This window comes from Lemur catta, chromosome 4 (genome assembly GCF_020740605.2).
Source record: "Lemur catta isolate mLemCat1 chromosome 4, mLemCat1.pri, whole genome shotgun sequence".
NCBI classification, from domain to species: domain Eukaryota; kingdom Metazoa; phylum Chordata; class Mammalia; order Primates; family Lemuridae; genus Lemur; species Lemur catta.
Window position 1 is genome coordinate 32250552 of NC_059131.1, and position 22811 is coordinate 32273362.

Sequence of the window (22811 nt, forward strand, 5' to 3'; positions counted from 1 at the left end):
GTCCGTGTTGCAGCATGTTTCAGTATTTCATTTCTTTTTATTGCTGAATAATACTCCATTGTACCATGTATTTTTCTTAGCATAGGCAGAAACAGGATGCCGTCCCACTGTATTCTCCATAGCCAAACAAGTTCAGCTTGTCATGTTTCTGGAAAAAGGTGACAGTAAATAAATGTTGGCGGAGCCTTACAAGGGAGGCAGCCGTGTTTAGAAAGCCAATTTTCATGAGTGACTTTATTCACTCAGTTCTGTTAGTCTATTTAGTATTTCTGACTCACAAACGGAAGTGATTCTATTTTGGCATTCTTTCTCTCTCCTGCTTGGTCTCTACTGACTTACTGTGTTAAATTATGCAAGTTACTCAAACTCTGTTTGTTTAACTCCTGCATGCTCTGTAAAGTAAGCCCAGTCCAGCCTGCTTGTTTGCCAAAGCTGTTTGGAGACAATTTTTCATATGATATGCATCATCAGCTCCCACAGAAGGCAAAAGGAATTTGATGTGTGGGGGTAGTCTGGGATCCCGTCCAAAATTAGTGCTCATCTGGAAGAAATATGGAAGCCTCATACTTGCTAGCTGGCCTTTTAGTTGTATTCACTTACTGCCTTTCCTCTAAGGAACTTTGTAAATCTTTATCTCCTTTGTGTTTTTTCTATGTAAGATGAGATAAAGCTTAAAAAACAAAATGATTGCAGTGGAAAAACCTTCTGATACCCTCTCCTGGCCAACTGTGAACCAAAGAGAGTAATTTGTCTGGCCTGGCTTTGTGACCTGGGGAAAGATTACCCATAACACTCAGTATTCTCTTTTTTATTTTACCCTAAGACTGACCTCTCCAGTCCCCAGCCTGGGATGTAAAATTCAACTGGATGTAAATTTTCATTCATTTATTTATGCAACATGCTCTGTGCTTTCAAAGTACTCACAGTCAAACGGAGAAATAAGAGGTGGTGCATAGACAGAAGGACCAAAGTGCCAAGAAAGGCAAAAACATAGATGCTGAGGGAGCAGAAACAAGAGAAGAGATTTCTGCTAGGTGGGGTGACAGACATGGTTACATGAGGATTATTTTGAGCTGTGTCTTAGAGGATGGTTAGATCTCTCTCTCTCTCTCTGTTTCTCTCTTTCGCACTCTCTCGTTCTCTCTCTCTTTTTCCTTTTTTTTCCCTCTCTTTTTCTTTCTTTCTTAGGTGGGGTCTCATTCTGTCACCCAGGGTGAAGTGCAATGGCGCGATCATAGCCCATTGCAGCCTTGAACTCCTGGGCTCAAGCGATCCTCCTGAGTTCAGCCTCCTGAGTAGCTGGGACCACAGGTGCGGGCCACTGCACCTGGCTGATAGTTAGAACTTTTAAAATACGGAATAGGAAACAGCATGTAAACATTCCCAGTGGACTTCCTTGGGGTGAGGTGGTGCACAGCAGTAGTCTCAGGTGTGTGAAGGGCAACTGTGAGAAATAAACCTGAAAAGGTAGGATGGAGGCCTTGAATACCAGAATAAGGAAAGGAAGCCAATGATGGTCTTTGGCACAATGTACATTAAAACTGCTCTTAAGGACAATTAACCTGGCAAGAGGATGAAGTCTGGATTGGCAAGAAGAGAGACTGCAGGCTGGGAGACCAAGCAAGAGGGTGCTGCAACAGTCGAGTCCAGGCAGAGGGAATTGAACGGAGGTGACCTACCGCTACAACCAGTGTGAACTCCAAGTGTGGGGAAGGCTATTGGTTGACCACTCCAGGACAGAGCTCCCTCCTGCGCCAGACTGGGAGGAGCCAACGTTATAGCCACACCCCCCAGTGACGCCTCGTGGCAGTCTGCATCCTCGATTGGCCACTCCGGCCGCCAGTCCCAGGAGGAGGCGGTACCGTGCCCCCGCCCTCTCCCGGCTCGTCTGAGGCGGGCGCGGGCTGAGAGCCCGGGATCCCCGGGACCAGGCGCTGCCAAGACCTTGCACGCTGCCACCGGGGGCCCGCAGCAGAGGTAGGCAGGTGGGAAGGGCCTGGAGCCGAGGGGCGACCCCAGCGTCTCCGCTACCCCGCAGTCCCCGCCCCCTCGAGAGCGCGCCGTCCCGGGGGGCTAGCCTAGTCGAGGATGGGGGCGCCAGGGGGAGTCCGCGGGCGGGTATAGGGGATGGAGCGGGCTGGCTCGGGACTCAACTGCATCTCGCCCACAGCCCGGGCTCTGCCTCCAGGTCTGGGTCTCGCCTGGAGGGGTGGGCTGGGGCCGTGGCCCGTAGTCCCCCTCTGCCCCCCGGGCTCCCGTGACATTTGTTTGAAAACTCGGGGCCCGGGCTGCTGGCGCGTCGTGGGCGGCCCTGGGGGGCGCAGCAGGGCAGCCCCGCCTCCCCGCACCGAGTGCCCACGCATTTAGGGCTGCTGCGGCTCGGCCTCGGCTTTTGGGGAGACCACTCCGGGGCGAAACTTCTCAAAACTTTAAAGAACTATTTTCTACATTTCGAGTTGCCGGGACGGCAGAGTGTCTTAAGGTGACCTACCCTGAAACTACGCTGTCCCTGAAGTTAGGAGACCACTTTTCGAAGCGCTTCAGCCATAGAATTTGATGTGCGAAACACTGTGGAAAGGGAAGTTGGACCATTTACGTTGGAAAAGCTCTAGTGCTGGGCTGTCTGCGGGTCACTGCTTTCTTTGTGCAAATGCCAGTCTTTGCAAGCCTGGACCGCACAGCGGTGTGTGTCCCCGAGGAGTGTGGAGCGTGCAGTGAGGAGCACGGCTGTTCTGGGCAGTGCCTCCGAAGGGCAGGCGTTGCCCAAGTGGGGCTAGGTGGTGGTCAGAAGGTTCCTTAAACAAGGCAAGCCTCAGTCTGGTCAAGAAAGACATCTTTTCTGCGTTAGAAAACACACACACACACACACACACACACACACTCACACTCACACTCACACTTTTACCTGGCCCAGTTAAGCTGTCCCTTAAGAGGAGAGAACTAAAGAATTTGAAGGACTAACCCTGATCTTCAAAACAGTGAGCCTAAGCAGAAGAACTCTTTCATTTCTTTTCCTTTCCTTTTTGGGATTCGGAAGAGAAACAGGAAGTCAGAGATTCAGAGAAAAGAGCATTCACTCCACAACTGTAAACAGTTTATTTTGCGTCAGTAAATATTTCCCAAAGTCACTGGGGATATTTGGAAGACTAGGACTTTTTCTTGTCCCCTGCAGTGAAGATAGATTACTTTCAAGTTCAAAATCTAAATATGATATTTAGCAATTGGTTATAGCTCTGAAAGCTATACAGTTCTATAACGTCAGTGGTAAAGGAAAAGGATGGTAGATATTGTTCAAAATTAGAATTCTTAACTACTCAAGGTGGTGCACTAACACAACAGTTACTTTATACATGTTAACTAACTGAAATTACAGAATGAAATGAGGGAATCAGGTGTCTAGACTTCAGTGCAGACCATTATCCAACCAATCTGAAGTTTCAGATTTTTTAAATATGACCTACTAATGAGGAATGCAGACATTGAAATCTGATTTAATAATATTCTTCACTATAAAATATGTAATTGGCATAACTAAAGAAATGCATAGGTATGTTTAACTTTGAATTTTTTTACTGCATCATTTTCATAGCAAAGTGCTCTATGTAAGACATATGTATGATACTTTGCATATTTGAGGTTAATAGTTACCTCTCAATTATTTGAGTTAATGGTGAAATTCTTGGCAGGGATAACCACAAATAATGGATCATTAAATCTGTAAATGTGCTTCTAGTATACATCTATTTAAACTGGTACTTTTTCTTTACTCATTTGTAAACAGATGATCTTTTTCATTGAGCTATAAGTTACAAACTATAAAATTTATCCTTTTAAAGTGTACAGTGCCATGGGTTTTGGTATATTCACGAAATCATGCAATCATCACCACTATCTAATTCAACAATATTTTCATCACCCCATAAAGAAACCCCACACCCATTAGTAGTCAGTCCCATTGTCCTCTCCTCATGCCTTTGGCAACCACTAACCTACTTTCCATTTCTTTGGATCTGCCTGTTCTGGACATTTCATATAAATGGAATCTTACAACATGTGGCCTTTTGTGTCTGGCATTTTTCACTTAGCATAATGTTTTTAAGGTTCACCTATTGCTATAACATGTATTAGTACTGAATTCCTTTTCTATGGCTGAATAATATTCCTTATATGGATATACTGCATTTTCTCCATCCATTCATCTGATGGTGGACATGGGTTGTTTCTACTTTTTTGGCTATCATGAATAATGGTGCTATGAACATTTTTGTACAAGTTTTGGTATGGACATGTATTCAATTCCCTTGGTTATATATTTAACATTGGAGCTGCTCTTGTCATATGATAACTTTGTGTTTAAGCTTTTAAGGAACTGCCAAACTATTTACAAAGCAACTGTACGATTTTTACATTTCCACCAGCAATGTATGAGGGTTCCAATTTCTCCACATCATCACCAACACTTGTTATGATATATCTTTTTCATTTCATTATGACGATCCTATTTGATGTGAAGTAGGATGTCATTGTGACTTTGATTTGCATTTTCCCCTATAGCTAATGATACTGAGCATCTTTTCTTATGCTTATTGGCCATTCATACATCTTCTTTGGAGGGATGTCTATTCAGATACTTTGCCCATTTTTAATTGGGTTGTCTTTAGTTATAAGGGTTCTTTATATATTCTAGGCACAAGTCCCTTAGATATATGAGTTGCAAATATTTTTCCTCATTCTATGGGTTATCTTTGCACTTTCTTGATAGTGTCCTTTGAAACCCAAATTTTTTAATTTTGATGAAGTCCAGTTTATCTATTTTTTCTTTGATTACTTAGGCTTTATGTGTTATATGTAAGAAACTGTTACCTAATCCAAGGTTATTAAAATTTATACCTTTTTCTTCTAAGAGTTTTAGAGCTTTGGCTCTTACATGTAGGTTTTTGATCCATTTCGTGTTAATTTGTTTATGTGGTATCAGGTATGGGTCCAAATTCATTCTTTTGCATGTAGATATCCATTTGTCCCAGCATCGTTTGCTGAAGGGACTATTCTTTCCCCATGATCTTGTCACTCTTGCTAAAAATCAATTGACTGTAAATGTGAGGTTTTATTTCTGGATTCAGCTTTATGCCATTGATCTATGTCTGTCTTTATGCACAAAACATGTAGTCTTGATTACTGTAGCTGTGTAGTAAGTTTAGAAATTGGAGCATGTGAGTACTCCAACTTTCCAAAATTGTTTTGGCTGTTCTTTGTCCCTGAATTTCTGGGTAAATTTTAGGATCAACTTGTTAATTTCTGCAAAAGATGCAGCTGGAATTTTGATAGGGATTACATTGAATGTGTACATCAATTTGCAAGTATTGCCATCTTCACAATATTAAATCTTCCAAATATGAACATGCAATCTCTTCCATTTATTTAGGTATTTTAAAATTTCTTTCAATGATTTTTTGTAGTTTTCAGAGAACAAGTCTTGAATTTCTTTTGTTAAATTTATTCCTGAGTATTGTAAATGCAATATTTTCTTAATTTCAGTTTGGATTTTTCTTGGCTAGTGTATAGAAAAACAAATGATTTTTGTATATTGATCTGGTTTCCTGAAATATTGCTAAACTCAATAGTTTTAAATTTTTTTTGTGTGGCTTCCTTAGAATTTTCTATATCCATGATCATCTCATCTGCATGTAGAGATAGTTTTACTTCTTCCTTTCCAGTCTGAATGCTTTTTATTTTATTTTCGTGCCCTGGCTGGAGTCTTTAGTACCGTGTTGAATAGAAGTGATGAAAGCAGACATCCTTGTCTTGTTCCTGATTTTAGGGGGAATACTTTCAGTCATTTACCACTAAGTGTGATGTTAGTTTTAGGCTTTTTGTAGGTGTCTTGTATTGGGTTGAGGAAGTTCCCTTCAGCTGCTAGTTTGTTGAATGTTTTTATCATGAAGGGATGTTGGGTTTTGTCAAGTTTTTTTTCTGTGTCTCCTGAAATAATCATGTGGTTTTTGTTCTTTATTCTATTCATACAGTGCATTACATTGATGAATTTTCATTTGTTAAAAAATATGTACTCTTTTGTTATTTTAAAAACTGTAGACATTTTACAGAACTGAAGTTGTTTAAATGTAGAGCAAAAATGAACCAACATTAAATAGACTCCTCTTGTTACTTAAGGTAGAACAGTGTCCTTGCATTTCTGTGCAATGACATGAATGGTTTAAGACTGGAGGGTGTTTATTTCAGGGCCGCTTTTCATTTTTTAAAAATATTTCATCTGTATTTTCTTTCTCTAAAGCTGATAAGGAGAGAAATAAAGTAGCAGTAGAGTTGAGAAAAAGTTTGTGATTGACAATTTGCATTATCTACTCCTAAATTATTGGTGGTAAATGCTAATATGAAGCATTAATAGTGAATGCTAATATGGGTAATGAAAAAAAGCCATTAACAAGGCTAATATCCTTAGGAAAAAACTCAGAAAACAATGGGGTGAAGGTGCTATAAAAACAAAGAAATGAAAATAATTTCCAGCTCTACAATTATAAATTTCCCTTAAATTATGGCTAGAATTTAGAGACATCTGGAAGCTTTCAGATGGCTGGGGTGCTCTTAATAAAAGTTATAGCTTTTGTAGAACAATTCTGCTCATATTTATTTCTAAATTATTGAGTGGTAATGTCATCATTAATGTGAAAATTGATTTAGGCACAAAACAATATTTATGCTAGGAAAATAACCTTTTAGTGGGCTTTTTTTTACCAGCACAAAATTTTAAAAATTGGTATAGGATTAGGGAGGGATTACATTACACTAAATACTGGGACAATTAACTTGGTTGCATTTTTATAAAACAAAAGAACAGAGTACTACATGTCAGCTGTTAGTACTGTCCCTGGGTTCTGAGAGTTTTGCTGTCACGTGTTCTGCATGACTGGGACTTGGTTTCTCCAGGAGATCCCTTCCTAGTGTAAATTTTATCAGTTCATAGCAAGGGCAATTCTGAAATACATTATTAGGCTATTTATTAAAATAACCTGATAAAAATTAGCAAACACATAAAGCTACTTTTATGAATCTCAGAGCCAGAAACAATCATGCTTCCAAAATCAAGCAACACTTCGGAATTTCAAAACCAGTTCCCTTGCCTCTTGTCCTCCCCTGAGTCTAGATTTACTTAATGTAGCTGATTCCAAATGTCTTTTCTTTTCTTTCTTCCTTTTTTTTAGAAACAGAGTCTCATTCTGTTGCCCAAGCTGGAGTACAGTGGCACAATCATAGCTCACTGCAGCCATAAACTCCTGGGCTTAAGAGATCCTCCTGCCTCAGCCTCCTGAGTAGCTAGGACTACAAGTGTGGGCCCTCACGCCTAGCTAATTTAAAAAATTTTTTTTTGTAGAGACAGGATCCTGCTATGTTTCCCAGGCTGTTCTCAAACTCCTGTCCTCAAACAGTCCTCCCACCTTGGCCTCCCAGAGTGCTGAGATTACACCCAGGCATGAGCCACTGCGCCTGGCCCAAATTTCATGTTTATATGTTTTCTTTTCTTACACAAAATAAAAATTATGCAAATTTGTCAGGATCATAATAACTTACCCAGTTAAATATGCCAAAGGACTTTTGGCTTGAAAGACTTAGCCTGGACCTAGACAAATTTAGAGTGGTAGTAAGTAATCATTGTAGTACGAATCTAAACTGTAATTGCAGCACTGGTATGAAACTTCTTTGGGTTATTTTATCATGCTACCAATTGAATCAAAATGATACTGTTGTAAATTTAAGAGTGTGGTAAAATTATGAGCTGATAGATTTGAACAATCTGCTGGGCAAAGCTAAAATAATAATAGTACTCTGTGTTTGTCTTGTGCTATTACACTGTCCAAAGTTCCGTTAGAAACAGCAATATTTCATTTGTTCTTTACAACATACCCACGAGGAAGGATGGTTTGTTATAGTTAGCATCCCCCTTTTTCTAGATTGGGTAAACAGAAACGTGGAAAGGTTAAATAACATAGCTGGGCCTCCAACCTGGGCCTCCTGTTTCCCACTAAGTTCTTTCCATAAGCTACAGTCAGTTCTGAAATTTATCTTAGAACTTAAAACTTATATGTGGATATCATTAGATGGTGACTAGAATGTGTACATTGGGTGATTTCACGAATTATCCTGAATGTTAATTGTGTTGTGCCATTTGAATGCTTTCCTTTTTAGAATAAATATGGCAGAGCTTTCTGAGCCAGAAGGACTAGTAGATTGGAAAGAAAGATGTGTAGCTCTGGAGTCCCAGCTCATGAAATTTAGAGTTCAAGCAAGCAAGATACGAGAGCTCTTAGCAGAGAAGGTAAGCTTTTCTCCCTAACTTTTGTTATTGTCAGCCATTTGGGGTCAGTATCATTGAAATTAAATAACCTCAGTACTTTTGGGGTTAAGAACTTTTAAAATAATGAATGTAATTTAACTTCTGTCAAGTATTTGAAGCTATATTTGGTATATTCTTTTGCTGGTGTTCGGGTGGATTAGACATTAAAACAAAAAATATTTATTTGAGAATGTTAGTGGAATATGTAAGAATTGTATTTGTGTGATGAATAGCATTTCAGAGAGAAAAGCTATAAACTATTTGATGTTATTAGAGGAGTGTGACAACCTTTGATCCACTAAATGTTTAGTAAAGTCACTTTAAAGTGATTATAGAAGAAATTTCTCTATTGATAGTAAAACATATTTATACTATATTTGAAATATACATCTACTTAGGAATTTGTCTTGACTATATATTACTAAACTATCATCTGGGCTAGAATTGAGTTTAACATACTTATATACTTTTCCTAATAATTCTAATCATGTGATTAGAATGTCATTTATATCACAAGAATTTTTTTGCAAGTATGTATATAAAACCAATAGTTTTTTCATTTATTTACTCATTCAACAACTATTCTTTGAGGGTTAATTTATGCTACACACTGTTCTTAATACTGGCCAGGCGCGGTGGCTCACACCTGTAATCCTAGCATGCTGGGAGGCCGAGGTGAGAGGATCGCTCGAAGTCAGGAGTTCGAGACCAGCCTGAGCAAGAGTGAGAGCTCATCTCTACTAAAAATAGAAAAAGTTAGCCAGGTGTGGTGGTGTGAGCCTGTAGTCCCAGCTACTTGGGAGGCTGAGGCAGGAGAATTGCTTGAGCCCAGGAGTTTGAGGTTGCAGTGAGCTAGGCTGACGCCACTACACTGTAGCCTGGGCAACACAGCGAGACTCTGTCTAAAAAAGAACAAAAAACAAGCAACCCATGTTCCTATTTCCAGAGAACTTGGATTCTAGACCTATGCTGTCTGGTATAGTAGCCACTAGCCACATGTGACTATTGAATACTTCAAATGAGATGTGCTACAAATTGAGAATGTGTTGCAAATGTAAAATAAACACTGATTTCAAAGATTTAGTGTGAAAAAAATAATGTAAAGTATCTCAGCAATAATTTTTGTATTGATTATGTGTTGAAATGATAGTATTTTGGATATCAAGTTAAATAGACATATTAAAGTTAATTTTACATATTTCTTTTTACTTTTTTAATGTTTGTACTAGAAAATTCAAAATTGTACATGCAGCTCACATTGTGTTTCTATTGGACAGCACTTTTTAGATGAATGGATGAATGATATTAATGGTCATTCAGAATTGATCAGAAAAATTATGTGATTTCTTAAACTCCAGTCTGCATAATCCTTTTGTGGGATGGAAACTGGTACATATATCACATCTCCAAAAAAGATTTTTTTTTTTTTTGAGACAGAGTCTCACTCTTTTGCCCTGGCTAGAGTGCCGTGGCGTCAGCCCACTCCTGGGCTTAAGTAATCCTCCTGCCTCAGCCTCCCAAGTAGCTGGGACTACAGGCATGTGCCACAATGCCTGGCTAATTTTTTTTCTACATATATTTTTAGCTGTCCAGATCATTTCTTTCTATTTTTAGTAGAGACAGGGTCTCGCTCTTGCTCAGGCTGGTCTTGAACTCCTGACCTCGAGCGATCCTCCCGCCTCAGCCTCCCAGAGTGCTAGGATTACAGGTGTGAGCCACCGCGCCCGGCCTCAAAAAAAGATCTTAAATCTTCCTCCCATTGTTAGCCAAGAATCTCTTAGCACAGAAGTATTCTAATAAAATCCAGTGAAACATCATTCAGTTTAAGCTTTCATATATATCATCTTAAATTATTGTGCTTTAATATATTTTAGGTGGAAAGACTAAAGTTATCCTATTTATTTTGGGTCAAGAATGACAAAGTAATAGGCTTTGTGGAATAAATCTCCAGGATCAATATGTTTTATTTATTGATATTAGAATAAAGATTATAGCTTGAAAAAAATCTCAGTTTGAATAACTCTAAGTTGGGGAAGTTTTTCCTAACTCAAAGTTAGTGACTCATTCTTTGTCTTTTGCTCCTCTTTCTATAAAAATTAGTCCCCATGTTTACTATGATTTTTCTGGTATTTCCCACAACCCCAACCTCCCCATACAATGCTTTTGTCAAGGTCCACCGATTATATTCTTGTTCATGAACCACATGGACACTTGCCAGTTGTTGCTTTAGCCTCTCAGCAGTTGACACTGTTGACTGCAATATCCTTCTCAAAATTTTCTTTGTTATCTTGACTTCTGTACGCTGTTGGTTTCCTCATGGTCTGAATAGAAGTATGCTTATTTGGGTTTCTAAATTTTACAGTGACATTTGTTCTGTTCATTAGAAAGCATGATGTAGCAAGTTTCTCTATGAGTGCCCATTTGTTAAAGTTACAAAAGTGCTGTTTTTCTCTATAAGTAAAATTATAAATAGGTTTTTGATTATTAGTTTTTATGCTATTAGATTTAATGTTTTCTTTGTCAGCGAATGAGTATTGAAAGGAATATTATTTCAAAATTGCTGTTTTAGCTGTGGTTTCTTTTTCTTTTTCTGTTTTTGGTCTGTATTTTGTATCTGTGACTTAAAACCTTTGACAGATCTAAGAGACGGAATTATTCAGATGTGTTTTACACATTGGAAAGTGGATAAGTATGCCAAGTTACTCATGGTTTTCCAGTAAATATATTCAAACACCAAAATAGAAATAAGGATTCTCACAGTATTTTCTGTTATATTCTATTATGAAATATTTTTTTCAGGTTTAAAAAATTTTTCAGTACCCTCCCATGTTTTAATGAAAATACCTAATATTTATTGATTTATTATGTGTTAAGCACTTTATAAATATGATTTATTTAATTCTTACAACAACCTGTGGAGTAATAAATGTTATTATCCCATTTTATAGATTAGGCAACTGATACTTACTATGTGCCAGGAAATCTTCTAAGTGCTTTATATATTCGTTTTTTAATCCTTACAACTATCATATGAATTAGGTACTAATATTATCCATATTTACACAGGAGGAAACTCAGGCATGGGAAAGTTATTTAACTTGCCTGAGTTCACACCAAAAAGTGAGTGATGGAGCCAAGATATGAATACAGGCATTCTGCCTTTAAAGCCTGAATGCTTAGCCATCACCCTATATGGCCTTTCTAATCTAGTTTTATTACTACCCTCTTTGCTGTCTCTGATATATCTAACCACTCATCTATTGTCTTCTTTTCAGCCATGCAACATATATTACTAAATCCGCCTCTGCTTGGGGGCAGGTATCTGTGTGTATTAGTTTATATATATATATATGTATGTAGTAATAACAATTTACATAATGTTACATATTTTTCAAAGCAAACCCTATTGCATTGTTTCTAAGTGCCAACTCTAGCCAAATATTGCATTCCAGAGGCTAGTCTGGTCCCATCCACAACCTTTGGTTTTGTGTTAGGAACAGTCTACCCCAGGGCTTTTCCCTAATAGTTCTTCATACCTTCCTTCCAAATGGATGCAGGCCCAAGGCTGAAGATTCTTAAGAGAATACTAATTTGAGTCTTCAGTTCTTTGCCAGGAATTGTGGCCAACTTCTCTTTCCTACAACAGCACTGGTTTTTAGTTCCAAATTATTGGTGCTGGCTATAAGCAGCTAACTCTAGATGTCAACTCTGGTTCCTAAGTCTTACATTAGCTAGTTTAGACTGCACAGTAACCTTATGAGGTAATTATGATTATTATCATCCCCAATCTAAAGAATTAACATTAAAACAGAGAGTAATTGAGTAGTATACCCAATATCACACATATAACAAAAAGCGGAGCTGCCATCAAACCTTGTCTTTCAGCTTTGTTGTGCTGTAGCTAATAGAGTGCCTGGCACCTAGAAGTAACCCATTATTTTCCTGTAACTTTCTGAGTGGACACACTGGTTTCGTGTACGAGGAGATGACTTAAATGTACTTACAGATTGATAGCAGATACATTTCTGAATTTTTTAAAGAAAAATGTATGAGATATCTCAAAGCATTTTTATAATTAAAGATGGATCTCAATTATATATACCCTATATATTTTGGAAATGGAGTTAGGAGAATACATGGGGTCTTTTAGAAGGACTGTTTTTGCACCTATTTTTTTTCATCATAATTTCCAAGTAACTTAGAATATTAAGCTTATGAAGAAAAAGGCCTTATTGAAGTCTTGGGCAAGTGCTTCTGTAAGTGGGAGAGGTCTTTAGAGGAATTTAAGGAATGGTGTTGGAAATATCCCTAGTATGCCAAATATAAACTCTTCAGGGAAGCTGAGATTTAAGCAGTTTTCCTGCTTTACAATATTACTAGTTAGTTGTTTGAGTTATGGAGGGAAAAGGGAAAGGGGTTTTTTTTGGCATTTAAAAAATTTTTTATTTTATTATAAATTGACAAATTATGATCATATATATTTATTGGGTATAATGTGATGTTATATTTACACAATGTGGAATGATTAAATCAAGCTAATTAACCCATTCATCACCTCGAATACTTATCACTTTTTGTGGTGAGAATATTTGAAATTTACTCTTAGCAATTTTGAAATACGTAATGCATTGTTTTTAACTATAGTCACCCTGCTGTGCAATAGATCTCAAAACTTATTCCTCCTGTCTGTCTGAAACTTTGTACCGTCTGACTAGCAACCCTCCATTCCTTCCCTCCCTATCCCCCAGTTCTGGTAACCATCATTCTAGCCTTTACTTCTATGAGTTTAACTGCCTTAGATTCCACATATTCGTGAGATCATGTAATAATTTATCTTTCTGTCCCTTGCTTATTTCATTTAGCATAATGTCCTCCAGGTTCATCTATGTTGTCAGAAATTACAGGATTCCCTTCTTTTTTAAGGCTGAATAGTGATCCATTGTGAATCTATACCACATTTTCTTTATCCATTCATTTGTTGGTGTACATATAAGTTGTTTCCATGTCTTGGCTATTATGTATAATGCTTCAGTGAGCATGGGAGTGCAGATACCTCTTTGACATACTGATTACTTTCTTTCTTTTTTTTTTTTTTAGAGACAGGGTCTTGCTCTGTCACCCAGGCTGGAGTGCAGTGGTGCAATTAGAGCTCACAGCAGCCTCGAACTCCTGGGCTCAAAGGGATACTCCTGCCTCAGCCTCACATGTAGGGAGGAGTACAAGCGCATACTACCATGCCCAGCTAATTTTTGCATTTTTTTGTAGAGAAGGGGTCTCACTATGTCCCCAGGGTGGTCTCGAATTCCTGGCCTCAAGCAATCCTCTTGCCTTGGCCTCCCAAAGTGCTGGGATTACAGGCATGAGATATCCTGCCTGGAACATAATGATTTCAGATCCTCTGGGTATACACCCAGAAATAGGATTGCTGGATAAAATGATAATTCTATTTTTAGTTTTTCCGAGGAATCTCCATGCAGTTTTCCATAATGTCTGTACCAACTTACATTCCTACCAGCAGCGTACGAGGGTTCCCTTTTCTTCACATCCTTGGCTCTTGGCATCTGTTGATCACTCTTTAATGTTGCCATTGTTGTTTTTCCATGTACTTTCTCCATAAAACTCCCTTATCTTGATTCCTTGTGAACTAACTCCCCAGCACCTTCTCAACACTAACTTTTATTTCTTAATCTATTACATTGGCTACTTTTATGTCTCCCATTCTTCATATCAATATGCCTCATGGAACTGCCTTGAACGGATTCTTTTAGACTCTTCCATCTTTCATCAGCTTCCCAACAATTAACAGCAAATCTCCTTCCTCCACTCCAGATTCAGTCTTCTCATTATTCCCTAGAGACCTTCAGTTGTGTTCCCCTCAGCATGTAAAAATCAGCACATTCAATTCCAAGTCTTGTGTTCCAGTGCCAGCATGGGTCTTGTGCATAGTAAGTGTTCCTGTTCGAAAGTTTCTTTTTAAGTCGAAATGAAATGTTATTTCCTATGGGTTAGATTTTCAGTGAAAATGAAAGGGGAGAAAAATATGAAGAATTTTCCCTTTGGATGTTAACATAACCTAATGCTACATTTACCTAATGCAGCATTGCCATCTGGGATTTCTTGCAACTTGGTATTTCTTTCGTGAATATGATTCCCTTGAGACAGTCTAGGTTTGACTCATAGAAATAAGTCCCTGGACAGCATGGCATGTACTTTGGCCGGGTGTGATGGCTCACACCTGTAATCCTAGCACTCTGGGAGGCCGAGGCTGGTGGATCGTTTGAGCTCAGTAGTTTGAGACCAGCCTGAGCAAGAGCGAGACCCCATCTCTACTAAAAAATAGAAAGAAATTAGCTTGACAACTAAAAATATATATAGAAAAATTTAGCCGGGCATGGTGGCGCATGCCTATAGTCCCAGCTACTTGGGAGGCTGTGGCAGGAGGATTGCTTGAACCCAGGAGTTTGAGGTTGCTATGAGCTAGGCTGACGCCACGGCACTGTAGCCCAGGTAACAGAGTGAGACTCTGTCTCAAAAAAAAAAAAAAAAAAAAAGAACTAATAAATTCGACACATAATGCTTTAATAAAAATTGAAGGTAAAAAGGAAGAAACCTTTAAAAATCAAAATAAGAGATGAAAAGGATTTGAGAAGGTGACTAGTATTGAAGATAAGCAAAGATGATACACATACAGATAAAAGAAGTTCCTGAAGAAGAAAGCCAAAACAAAGGAATGAAACAAATGCAAACACTGTAATTCAAGAAAACTACAGAAATTTAGAAAAGCGCAATGCTACATATTGAAATAGTTCATCGTGTGCCTGAGAACATTAACCTAGGATGACCTACTTCAAGGCTTATTTTAGTAAAAATATTGAATATTAAAGAAAAAAGAAAACATTCCTTGGGTATCTAGGCAAAAACAAAAACAGGACCTTTATAAGGAAAATAATATTATGTTTCTACACTGATAGCAATGCTTTATTCCAGGAGAAAATAGCATAACATGTTTAAGATGTCAAGGAAAGGCCGGGCGCGGTGGCTCACGCCTGTAATCCTAGCTCTGGGAGGCCGAGGCGGGTGGATCGCTCGAGGTCAGGAGTTCGAGACCAGCCTGAGCAAGAGTGAGACCCCGTCTCTACCAAAAATAGAAAGAAATTATCTGGCCAACTAAAAATATATATACAAAAAAATTAGCCGGGCATGGTGGCTCATGCCTGTAGTCCCAGCTACTCGGGAGGCTGAGGCAGTAGGATCGCTTAAGCCCAGGAGTCTGAGGTTGCTGTGAGCTAGGCTGATGCCACGGCACTCACTCTAGCCCGGGCAACAAAGTGAGACTCTGTCTCAAAAAAAAAAAAAAAAAGATGTCAAGGAAAGAACATGTGATCCTAAGATTTTGTATTCAGTAGAACTGACTTTCAAGTATAAAGGGCATAGCAAGCAGCTATTAACATGAAAGAACTCAGAAAATGTTGTTCCCAAGAGATGTCTGTAAGAAATTTAGAGAATGGGGTTCAGACAACCAGAATAACTAGCACTCTAGCCCAGGCAACAGAGTGAGACTCTGTCTCAAAAAAAAAAAAAAAAAAAAGAACTAATAAATTCGACACATAATGCTTTAATAAAAATTGAAGGTAAAAAGGAAGAAACCTTTAAAAATCAAAATAAGAGATGAAAAGGATTTGAGAAGGTGACTAGTATTGAAGATTATAGTATGTGATGGCTATATGATCTGATGATGAAGATAGATTAAACCAATAAAAATACAAAAAAATTTAGATTGTATATTTTAAGTATATTTCTGAACTATTTTGTTCCATTAATCTATTATGTCTGTTTTTACACAAATATCATATTGTCTTGAATACTATTGCTATATAAGTCTTGATGTCAGTTATTATAGGTATTCTGATTTTGTTTTTTATCTGAGTTGTTTGGCTATTCTAGATCCTTAGCATTTCTATGTAAGTTTGAGAATCTGCTTGTTAATTTGTGTAAAAAAAGCCTGCTAGGATTTTGGGACTGGGTGGAATCTATAGGTCAATTGGGGGCGAATTGACATTTTAATAATATTGAGTCTTCTGACTCATAGTTTAACTCTCCTATTTGGTTCTTCAGTTTTCCTTATCAATGTATTGTGGTTTCAGCATACAAATATTGCACATATTTTGTTAGATTCATCCGTATTATGTGATTTTGATGCTATTGTAAATGGTACTGTTTTTTAAAATTCCAATTTCAATTGTTTATTGCTGTTAAATAGAAATATAACAGATTCTTGTATATTGCCCTTATGTCCTGTGACCTTAATAAACTCACTTATGAGTTCTACTAGCTTTTTTGTAATTTATTTGGGATTTTCTGTGTAGACAATCATATCATTTGTCCATAAATGTTGCCTTACTTCTTCCTTACCAGTCTACATACTTTTATTTTTCTTTCATGGCTATCACATTGCCTAGGACCTCCAGTAAAATGTTGAATAGAAGTGGTAAGAAGACAATCTTGTGCGGGAAAGAATTCAGTTTTTGCCATTAAGTATGATGTTAGTTATAGGTTTTTTCATAGATGCCCATTATTAAGTTTCCGAAGTTCCTTATATTCTTAATTTGCTACGAGATTTTGTCAGGAATGGATGTTAAATTTTGTTGAATTCATGCTAAGGCTCTAGAAAGGCAAATATTTCCCTGATAATAGAATGTAGTTATAATACAATGTAGAAGTGACAATTGTCAGCATATTGCCAATAGTGGGAAAATGTGGTATTGGCATGAGTCTGCTGGTTGGCTCTTTGGTTTAAGGAATATTCTAGAGACATTCCAACAGACATAATACTTGTCCAGTTGCTTTTATGTAGTAAATAACTCAACAAAATGCTTTTAAACCACAATACTTACTCATTAAGCATTTGAAATATTTTCACAAAAGTTAAAAATGATATGAGGTCTAGAGAATGCACCTGGAGAATATCTATTTACATATTCAAATATTTGAAACCTCTTCCAGAATCCAGATGCCTGCAATAAACTGCCTTTAAAAAGTGCTGCCATGTGGACAGGCAGTTAAATTGTCATACATGGTGACAACGAATGTTCTGCACCTTTATTATCCTGTAGAAATACGTGAACCACATTGATAATTAAAAATTTTGTAATAGACACATTAATAAAATGGAAAAGAAACAGGTGAAATTAATTTTAATAGTGTATTTTATTTAATGCAAAATATCCAAAATATTATCAATTCAATGTGGAGTCAATGTAAAAAATTACTGAGATATTTTACATTTTTGCACTGTTTTCTAATAATATGTGCATTATTGAATGAAGTATTTATTTTACACTTACACCACATCTTAATTTGGACTACCCACATTTCAAGTGCTCCTGGACAGGACAATTCTATTATTCCCCCCGCTCTCAGTCATTTTTGGAGCCATTTGGAGGCAAGAAAACCAGTGTGTCATTGTAATAATGTCCAAATGCCCTGAGCCGGTACACACCATACATCATTACTTCCATCTTTTGGGGAGTCAGTCCATTAAAAGTAATAGCCATATCTGAACAGCAGTGTTCTACTACTTGCCCAGGGTTGTTAGACATATGTTCCTGAATAAGATGTACAATAGATTTTGTATTAAACACATCTCTTCCTTCATTATCCTCTGCATTTTCTGCAAGAACTCCCGCATATTTCAGGCAGATTGCCAGCTGCTTATCTTCAGATAACTTCCAAATCACACTTTGATCTGCACAGTTTTCAGAGTTACGGAGAAGTCTGTTCAGCCTTTTCACTGACTCTATACTTAAGACAATTCCTCCTTCCATAGTCACAAATTCGAGGTCTCCAGATTTAACAGTGTGGCCCAGATAAAAGGGTTGCGATGCGTCCCTTGTGAACAAAAGGTACTTTAAGTTTTCAATGACAGCAAACGTAGTGGGAAGTGCAAGAAAGAACCAGTTGTAGCTGTTGCCATACTTTTCAAAGACGTATTTGTAAGTTCTCCTCATCTGTAGCCACTTGTCATTTCTTTCTATATTGAACAAAGTATCATTTTTAGTACCATAGACAGAGATCTCTGCCTTGTCACAGTGTTTGGTCCAAGTCTCCTGCAGTACAGCCCAGTAACTGTCATTTTCGGTTTCTCCAAAGATGATACAGAAAACACGGATACTTTTACTGAGCTCCATGAATGTCACTTCTGAAATGTTTAAGAAATCTTTTCTGTTAGGTGGGCGAAGGTGATGGTGCTTGTGGTCTCCAGTTTGACCTCCGTGTCGAATGTGGATTTGGCCAAACATAGTTATCAAAACCCAGGAAATGCTCCCGAGCAACATACCCTTTAAAAATGAGGCTCCACTAGCAGAAACCATTTTCCAGGCGTTGAGGACAGTGCGCGCGGGTCAAACGCAGCCCAGGATCGGGTCCGGAGGCCCAGGCTGTCCGTAGCTGGCGGCCGCGCTCCCGGTTGGGCCGCTCTAGCTGCCGGAGGCCGCTTCTCGGTGGTGTCGAGAAGTGGGCGGGGCAGGGGCCGGATGTGTCGCCCACTGTGCGTGGGACCCAGACTGCTGCGAGTTTGAGGTGCACGCGGAGTTCTGGGCCTCTGAACTACCAACTAACAATAGCACTGAAAAAGGATCATAGATCGAGTCACAGACGGCGCAAAAGTTGGTCAGACTTCAACACTGAGAAAAACTAATAATTTGAAATTGTTTTACCTCATGGTTTGTGTATTTGACACCTGGGTTCTTCTTAAGGCTTTTACATTTTTAATAATATTCATTTTAGTATTTGTGTGTGGGCATGTGTTTAATCAAATAATCTCTCCTATACGCTTCCCATAAATCTGTAAGAATATAAAACTACCCAGAATCTGGGTTTAAACATACAACCTATGGAATTTATGAGAGTCCACCACTTCCCTGATATCTTTGTGACTTTTTTTTTTTTTTTTTTTAGAGACAGGGTCTCATTCTGTTGCCCAGGGTGGAGTGCAGTGGTGTGATCATCGCTCACTGTAACCTTGAACACCTGCCTCAAGCAGCCCTCCCACCTCAGTCTCCTGAGTAGCTGGGTCTACAGGCACACACCACCATGCCTGGCTAATTTTTTAAAAATTTATTGTTAAAATTTTTTGTTGAGACAGTGTCTCACTGTCTTTCCCAGGCTGGTCTCAAACCCCTGGGCTCAAGTGATCCTCCCACCTTGGACTCCCAAAGTGCTGGGATTACAGGCCTGAGCAACTGTGCCCAGCCTCATTGTGACTTTTTGATCAAAACATCAAATATGACGTTCGAAGTCTTAGTTTTCTCTTAGATTTATTTCACTGGTCTTAATTTGTGTTCACTAGTCTTTTCCCAATGAAGAAAATTCTGTTGATGAATACTCCTGTGGTATATATTACATTATACTAAAAGTATCAAAACTTTGGGCATTTTGTTTGGTCAACTTTTAACTTTGCAAAGAGCCTTTACTGCGCTAACTGTATGTAAGTCATATCCAGTGAACTACTTTAAATATTCTTTTTTTTTTGAGACAGAGTCTCGCTCTGTTGCCCGGGCTAGAGTGAATGCCGTGGCATCTGCCTAGCTCACAGCAACCTCAAACTCCTGGGCTTAAGCGATCCTACTGCCTCAGCCTCCCGAGTAGCTGGGACTACAGGCATGTGCCACCATGCCCGGCTAATTTTTTCTATATAGATTTTAGTTGGCCAGATAATTTCTTTCTATTTTTTTAGTAGAGACGGGGTCTCGCTCTTGCTCAGGCTGGTCTCGAACTCCTGAGCTCAAACGATCTGCCCGCCTCAGCCTCCCAGAGTGCTAGGATTACAGGCGTGAGCCACCGTGCCCGGCCTAAATATTCTTGAATTGATGACATTGTGAGATTTTTAAACTTTTTTCAAAAAGGGAAATATGAAATTTTATGGTATTTATATTTTTCCTCACCTGACAGATGCAGCAGCTTGAGAGACAAGTTATTGATGCTGAACGTCAGGCAGAAAAAGCTTTTCAACAGGTAAAGCATAATTTTAGTTTAAAATTTTTTTGCTTCTACACATGTAAAGATTGTTTTGCCCATAATAGGAGGATAATTGTCAGCCCTTCTCTATATCTTATCATTTTGACTGTTCATGAGCTTGATCCATAGAGAAAATGGAAAATCTAACACTATTTTTCCCATTAACAAATTTTCAAAAGAGAAAAAAAATGGCTTCCATTAGGAAGTTTTATCTTACTTCTGAGAAAATCAAATAATGACTTTTAGGATAATCCTAACTATAATTAAGTTTTATATATAAATATGTTCATAGCAGCCTTATTTATAGTAATAAAAAGTTGGAAATATCAATGCTTTATTATAGAGGAATGAATAAGTGAGCTATATCAACTCCATGAAATATTAAACAACCATTAAGATAATTGTTACCAAGGATATGTATTAATATGTAAAAATGCTTAGAGTCGTATTAGGAAAACTCAAACCTGAGAGTTAAAAAAAGACTGAGAGGAAACACCTCTAAATGTTAAGAGAAATTTAAAGTGGTTCTAATTGTGAAATGATTCTTTTCCCCCTGTTTTCATACTTTACAATTTTTTAATACTACTTTTATTTTGTTTTAAATGATGTTTTGTTAAGTCACTTAACCTTTTCTGGGTGTTGCCAGCAGTAAAATGAATGGTTTGGATGGGCTCTCCTAGCCTTAAAGTTTATCTAATGATCCTAAATCCATAGCTACTCATATTCAGTTGAATCAATGAGTTCTAGTGTTCTTCAGCACTATCAGGTAAATATAGTTAAGTGTCTTTTATTGTATATTTTCAAAAAGCTAGAAGAGAGGAAAGCAAAAAATAAAGGGAAACAAAAAAGAACTTCAGAAGGCTTAAATACAAAATTATTTCTTCTAAGAAGTAGATATAAAATTTCTTATGCTTCCTCTAGATTTGTCATGTTTCCTTCCTTAACTTGAGTACTACCAAATCTCGTTTTCACCTGAAAGACTGAATTTTACACAGTAGATTGTTTGAGTGGCCTAACAAATTTCAAAACAAGCCAAATCTAACCCAATCCTTGATTTTCTTTCTTTCTTTTTTTTTTCTTGAGACAGAGTTTCACTCTGTCACCCTGGGTATGGTGCAGTGGTGTCATCATAGCTCACTGCAACCTCAAACTCCTGGGCTCAAGTGATCCTCCTGCCTCAGCCTCCCAAGTAGCTGGGACTATAGGCCCATGCCACCAAGCCCAGCTAATTTTTCTATTTTTGGTAGAGACAGGGTCTCTAGCTCTTGCTCAGGCTGGTCTCCAACTCCTGAGCTCAAATGATCCTCTGCCTCGGCCTCCCAGAGTGCTAGGATTACAGGTGTGAGCCACCGTGCCTGGCCTGGGAAACATGTATTAATACATTATTACTTTATACGATAGCAATATTTTGAGAATCCCTTATGTATGTATCCTTATGTACTTCAAAGGTAAGACCACTTGGCGAAATAGTCTTTATAATTATTAAATACGGTAAACCTTGCTGTTTAATATTTTCCTTTTATGATACCTTTTAGGAATCTATATAATGTTAAAGTAAAATTCTAAGTTTAATACTATGATAAATTAAATACATGCACAATTTTCATATTTTATCCTCTGAATTTAGGTACAAGTTATGGAAGAAAAGTTAAAAGCAGCTAATATTCAAACCAGTGAATCAGAGACAAGGTTATATAAAAAGTGTCAAGATCTGGAGTCTCTAATACAGGAAAAAGATGACATCATTCAAAACTTGGAACTGCAACTTGAAGAACAGGTTAGGAAGAATTTGATCGTCAAAAGAGTTCTAAATAAGTATACTCATTTGTGTATAAGCACAAAGATTAGAAATCTTATGTATTCTGTCAACCCATAGGATTGCATCACATTTATTGGTGAAAGGTAAAAGCAAAATGGCATTCACTTTAAGTTGGGGGAAATTTCAAGGCAAGATTTAACACTTTTTGAATGTGACAATGCTCCTTAACATTCAAACTTTAGAGTTTAAGTGCAGTGTTTAAGTTGGAAGCACTTGGTTATCAGCAGCCATATATGTCCATAAATTGTTATTGTCAGAGTATTGGAAATGTTTATTTAACATTATATTTTAAATATTTATGTTTGACACCAATCCTTCTGCTTAGAAATGTGTACACCATTTCTAAACCACTTTAATGAAAACAAGTGTAGTGTTTAGTTTATTTTAAAATTATATTAGTTATTTACTTAAGTGGTCATTTAACATCATTTAAATATGACCACTCTGAAATTGTTTTGTTGAATGTGTTAGATTTTTGTTTATTTTCAGCATTTTTTTCCTATTTCTTGGGGATCAGTGTTTATTTAGGTCAATGGTTTTCAGCCTTCTACTACCCCCAGGCCTCACCCATTGTGATTATATGATAGTCACATTCTCAGTAGCTTTATGATCATAACCAGATTTTAAGGT

At 37.8% G+C, this 22811-nt stretch overlaps 2 protein-coding genes across 8 annotated transcripts in view; one reads left to right on the forward strand and one right to left on the reverse strand.

Annotated features, from left to right (window-relative positions):
• Nucleotides 1-1889: 1889 nt before the first annotated feature.
• The window catches only part of PLEKHH2 (pleckstrin homology, MyTH4 and FERM domain containing H2), an 88504-nt gene continuing 67582 nt past the window's right edge, over nt 1890-22811 (forward strand). For all 7 annotated transcript variants that reach the window (XR_006734685.1, XR_006734686.1, XM_045549491.1 and 4 more), the window contains exons 1-4: nt 1890-1977; nt 8200-8329; nt 20297-20359; nt 21990-22139. Coding sequence is in view for 5 of the 7 variants with exons in the window: in XM_045549491.1 (XP_045405447.1) it covers nt 8207-8329; nt 20297-20359; nt 21990-22139 (336 nt within the window). In the remaining 2 variants the exon portion in view is untranslated. The remainder of the gene's footprint in view (nt 1978-8199; nt 8330-20296; nt 20360-21989; nt 22140-22811) is intronic.
• On the reverse strand, nt 17536-18827 carry C1GALT1C1L (C1GALT1 specific chaperone 1 like). Its single transcript, XM_045549496.1, has one exon. The coding sequence runs from the start codon at nt 18715-18717 to the stop codon at nt 17764-17766; it is 954 nt and encodes a 317-aa protein (XP_045405452.1). The 5' UTR covers nt 18718-18827; the 3' UTR covers nt 17536-17763.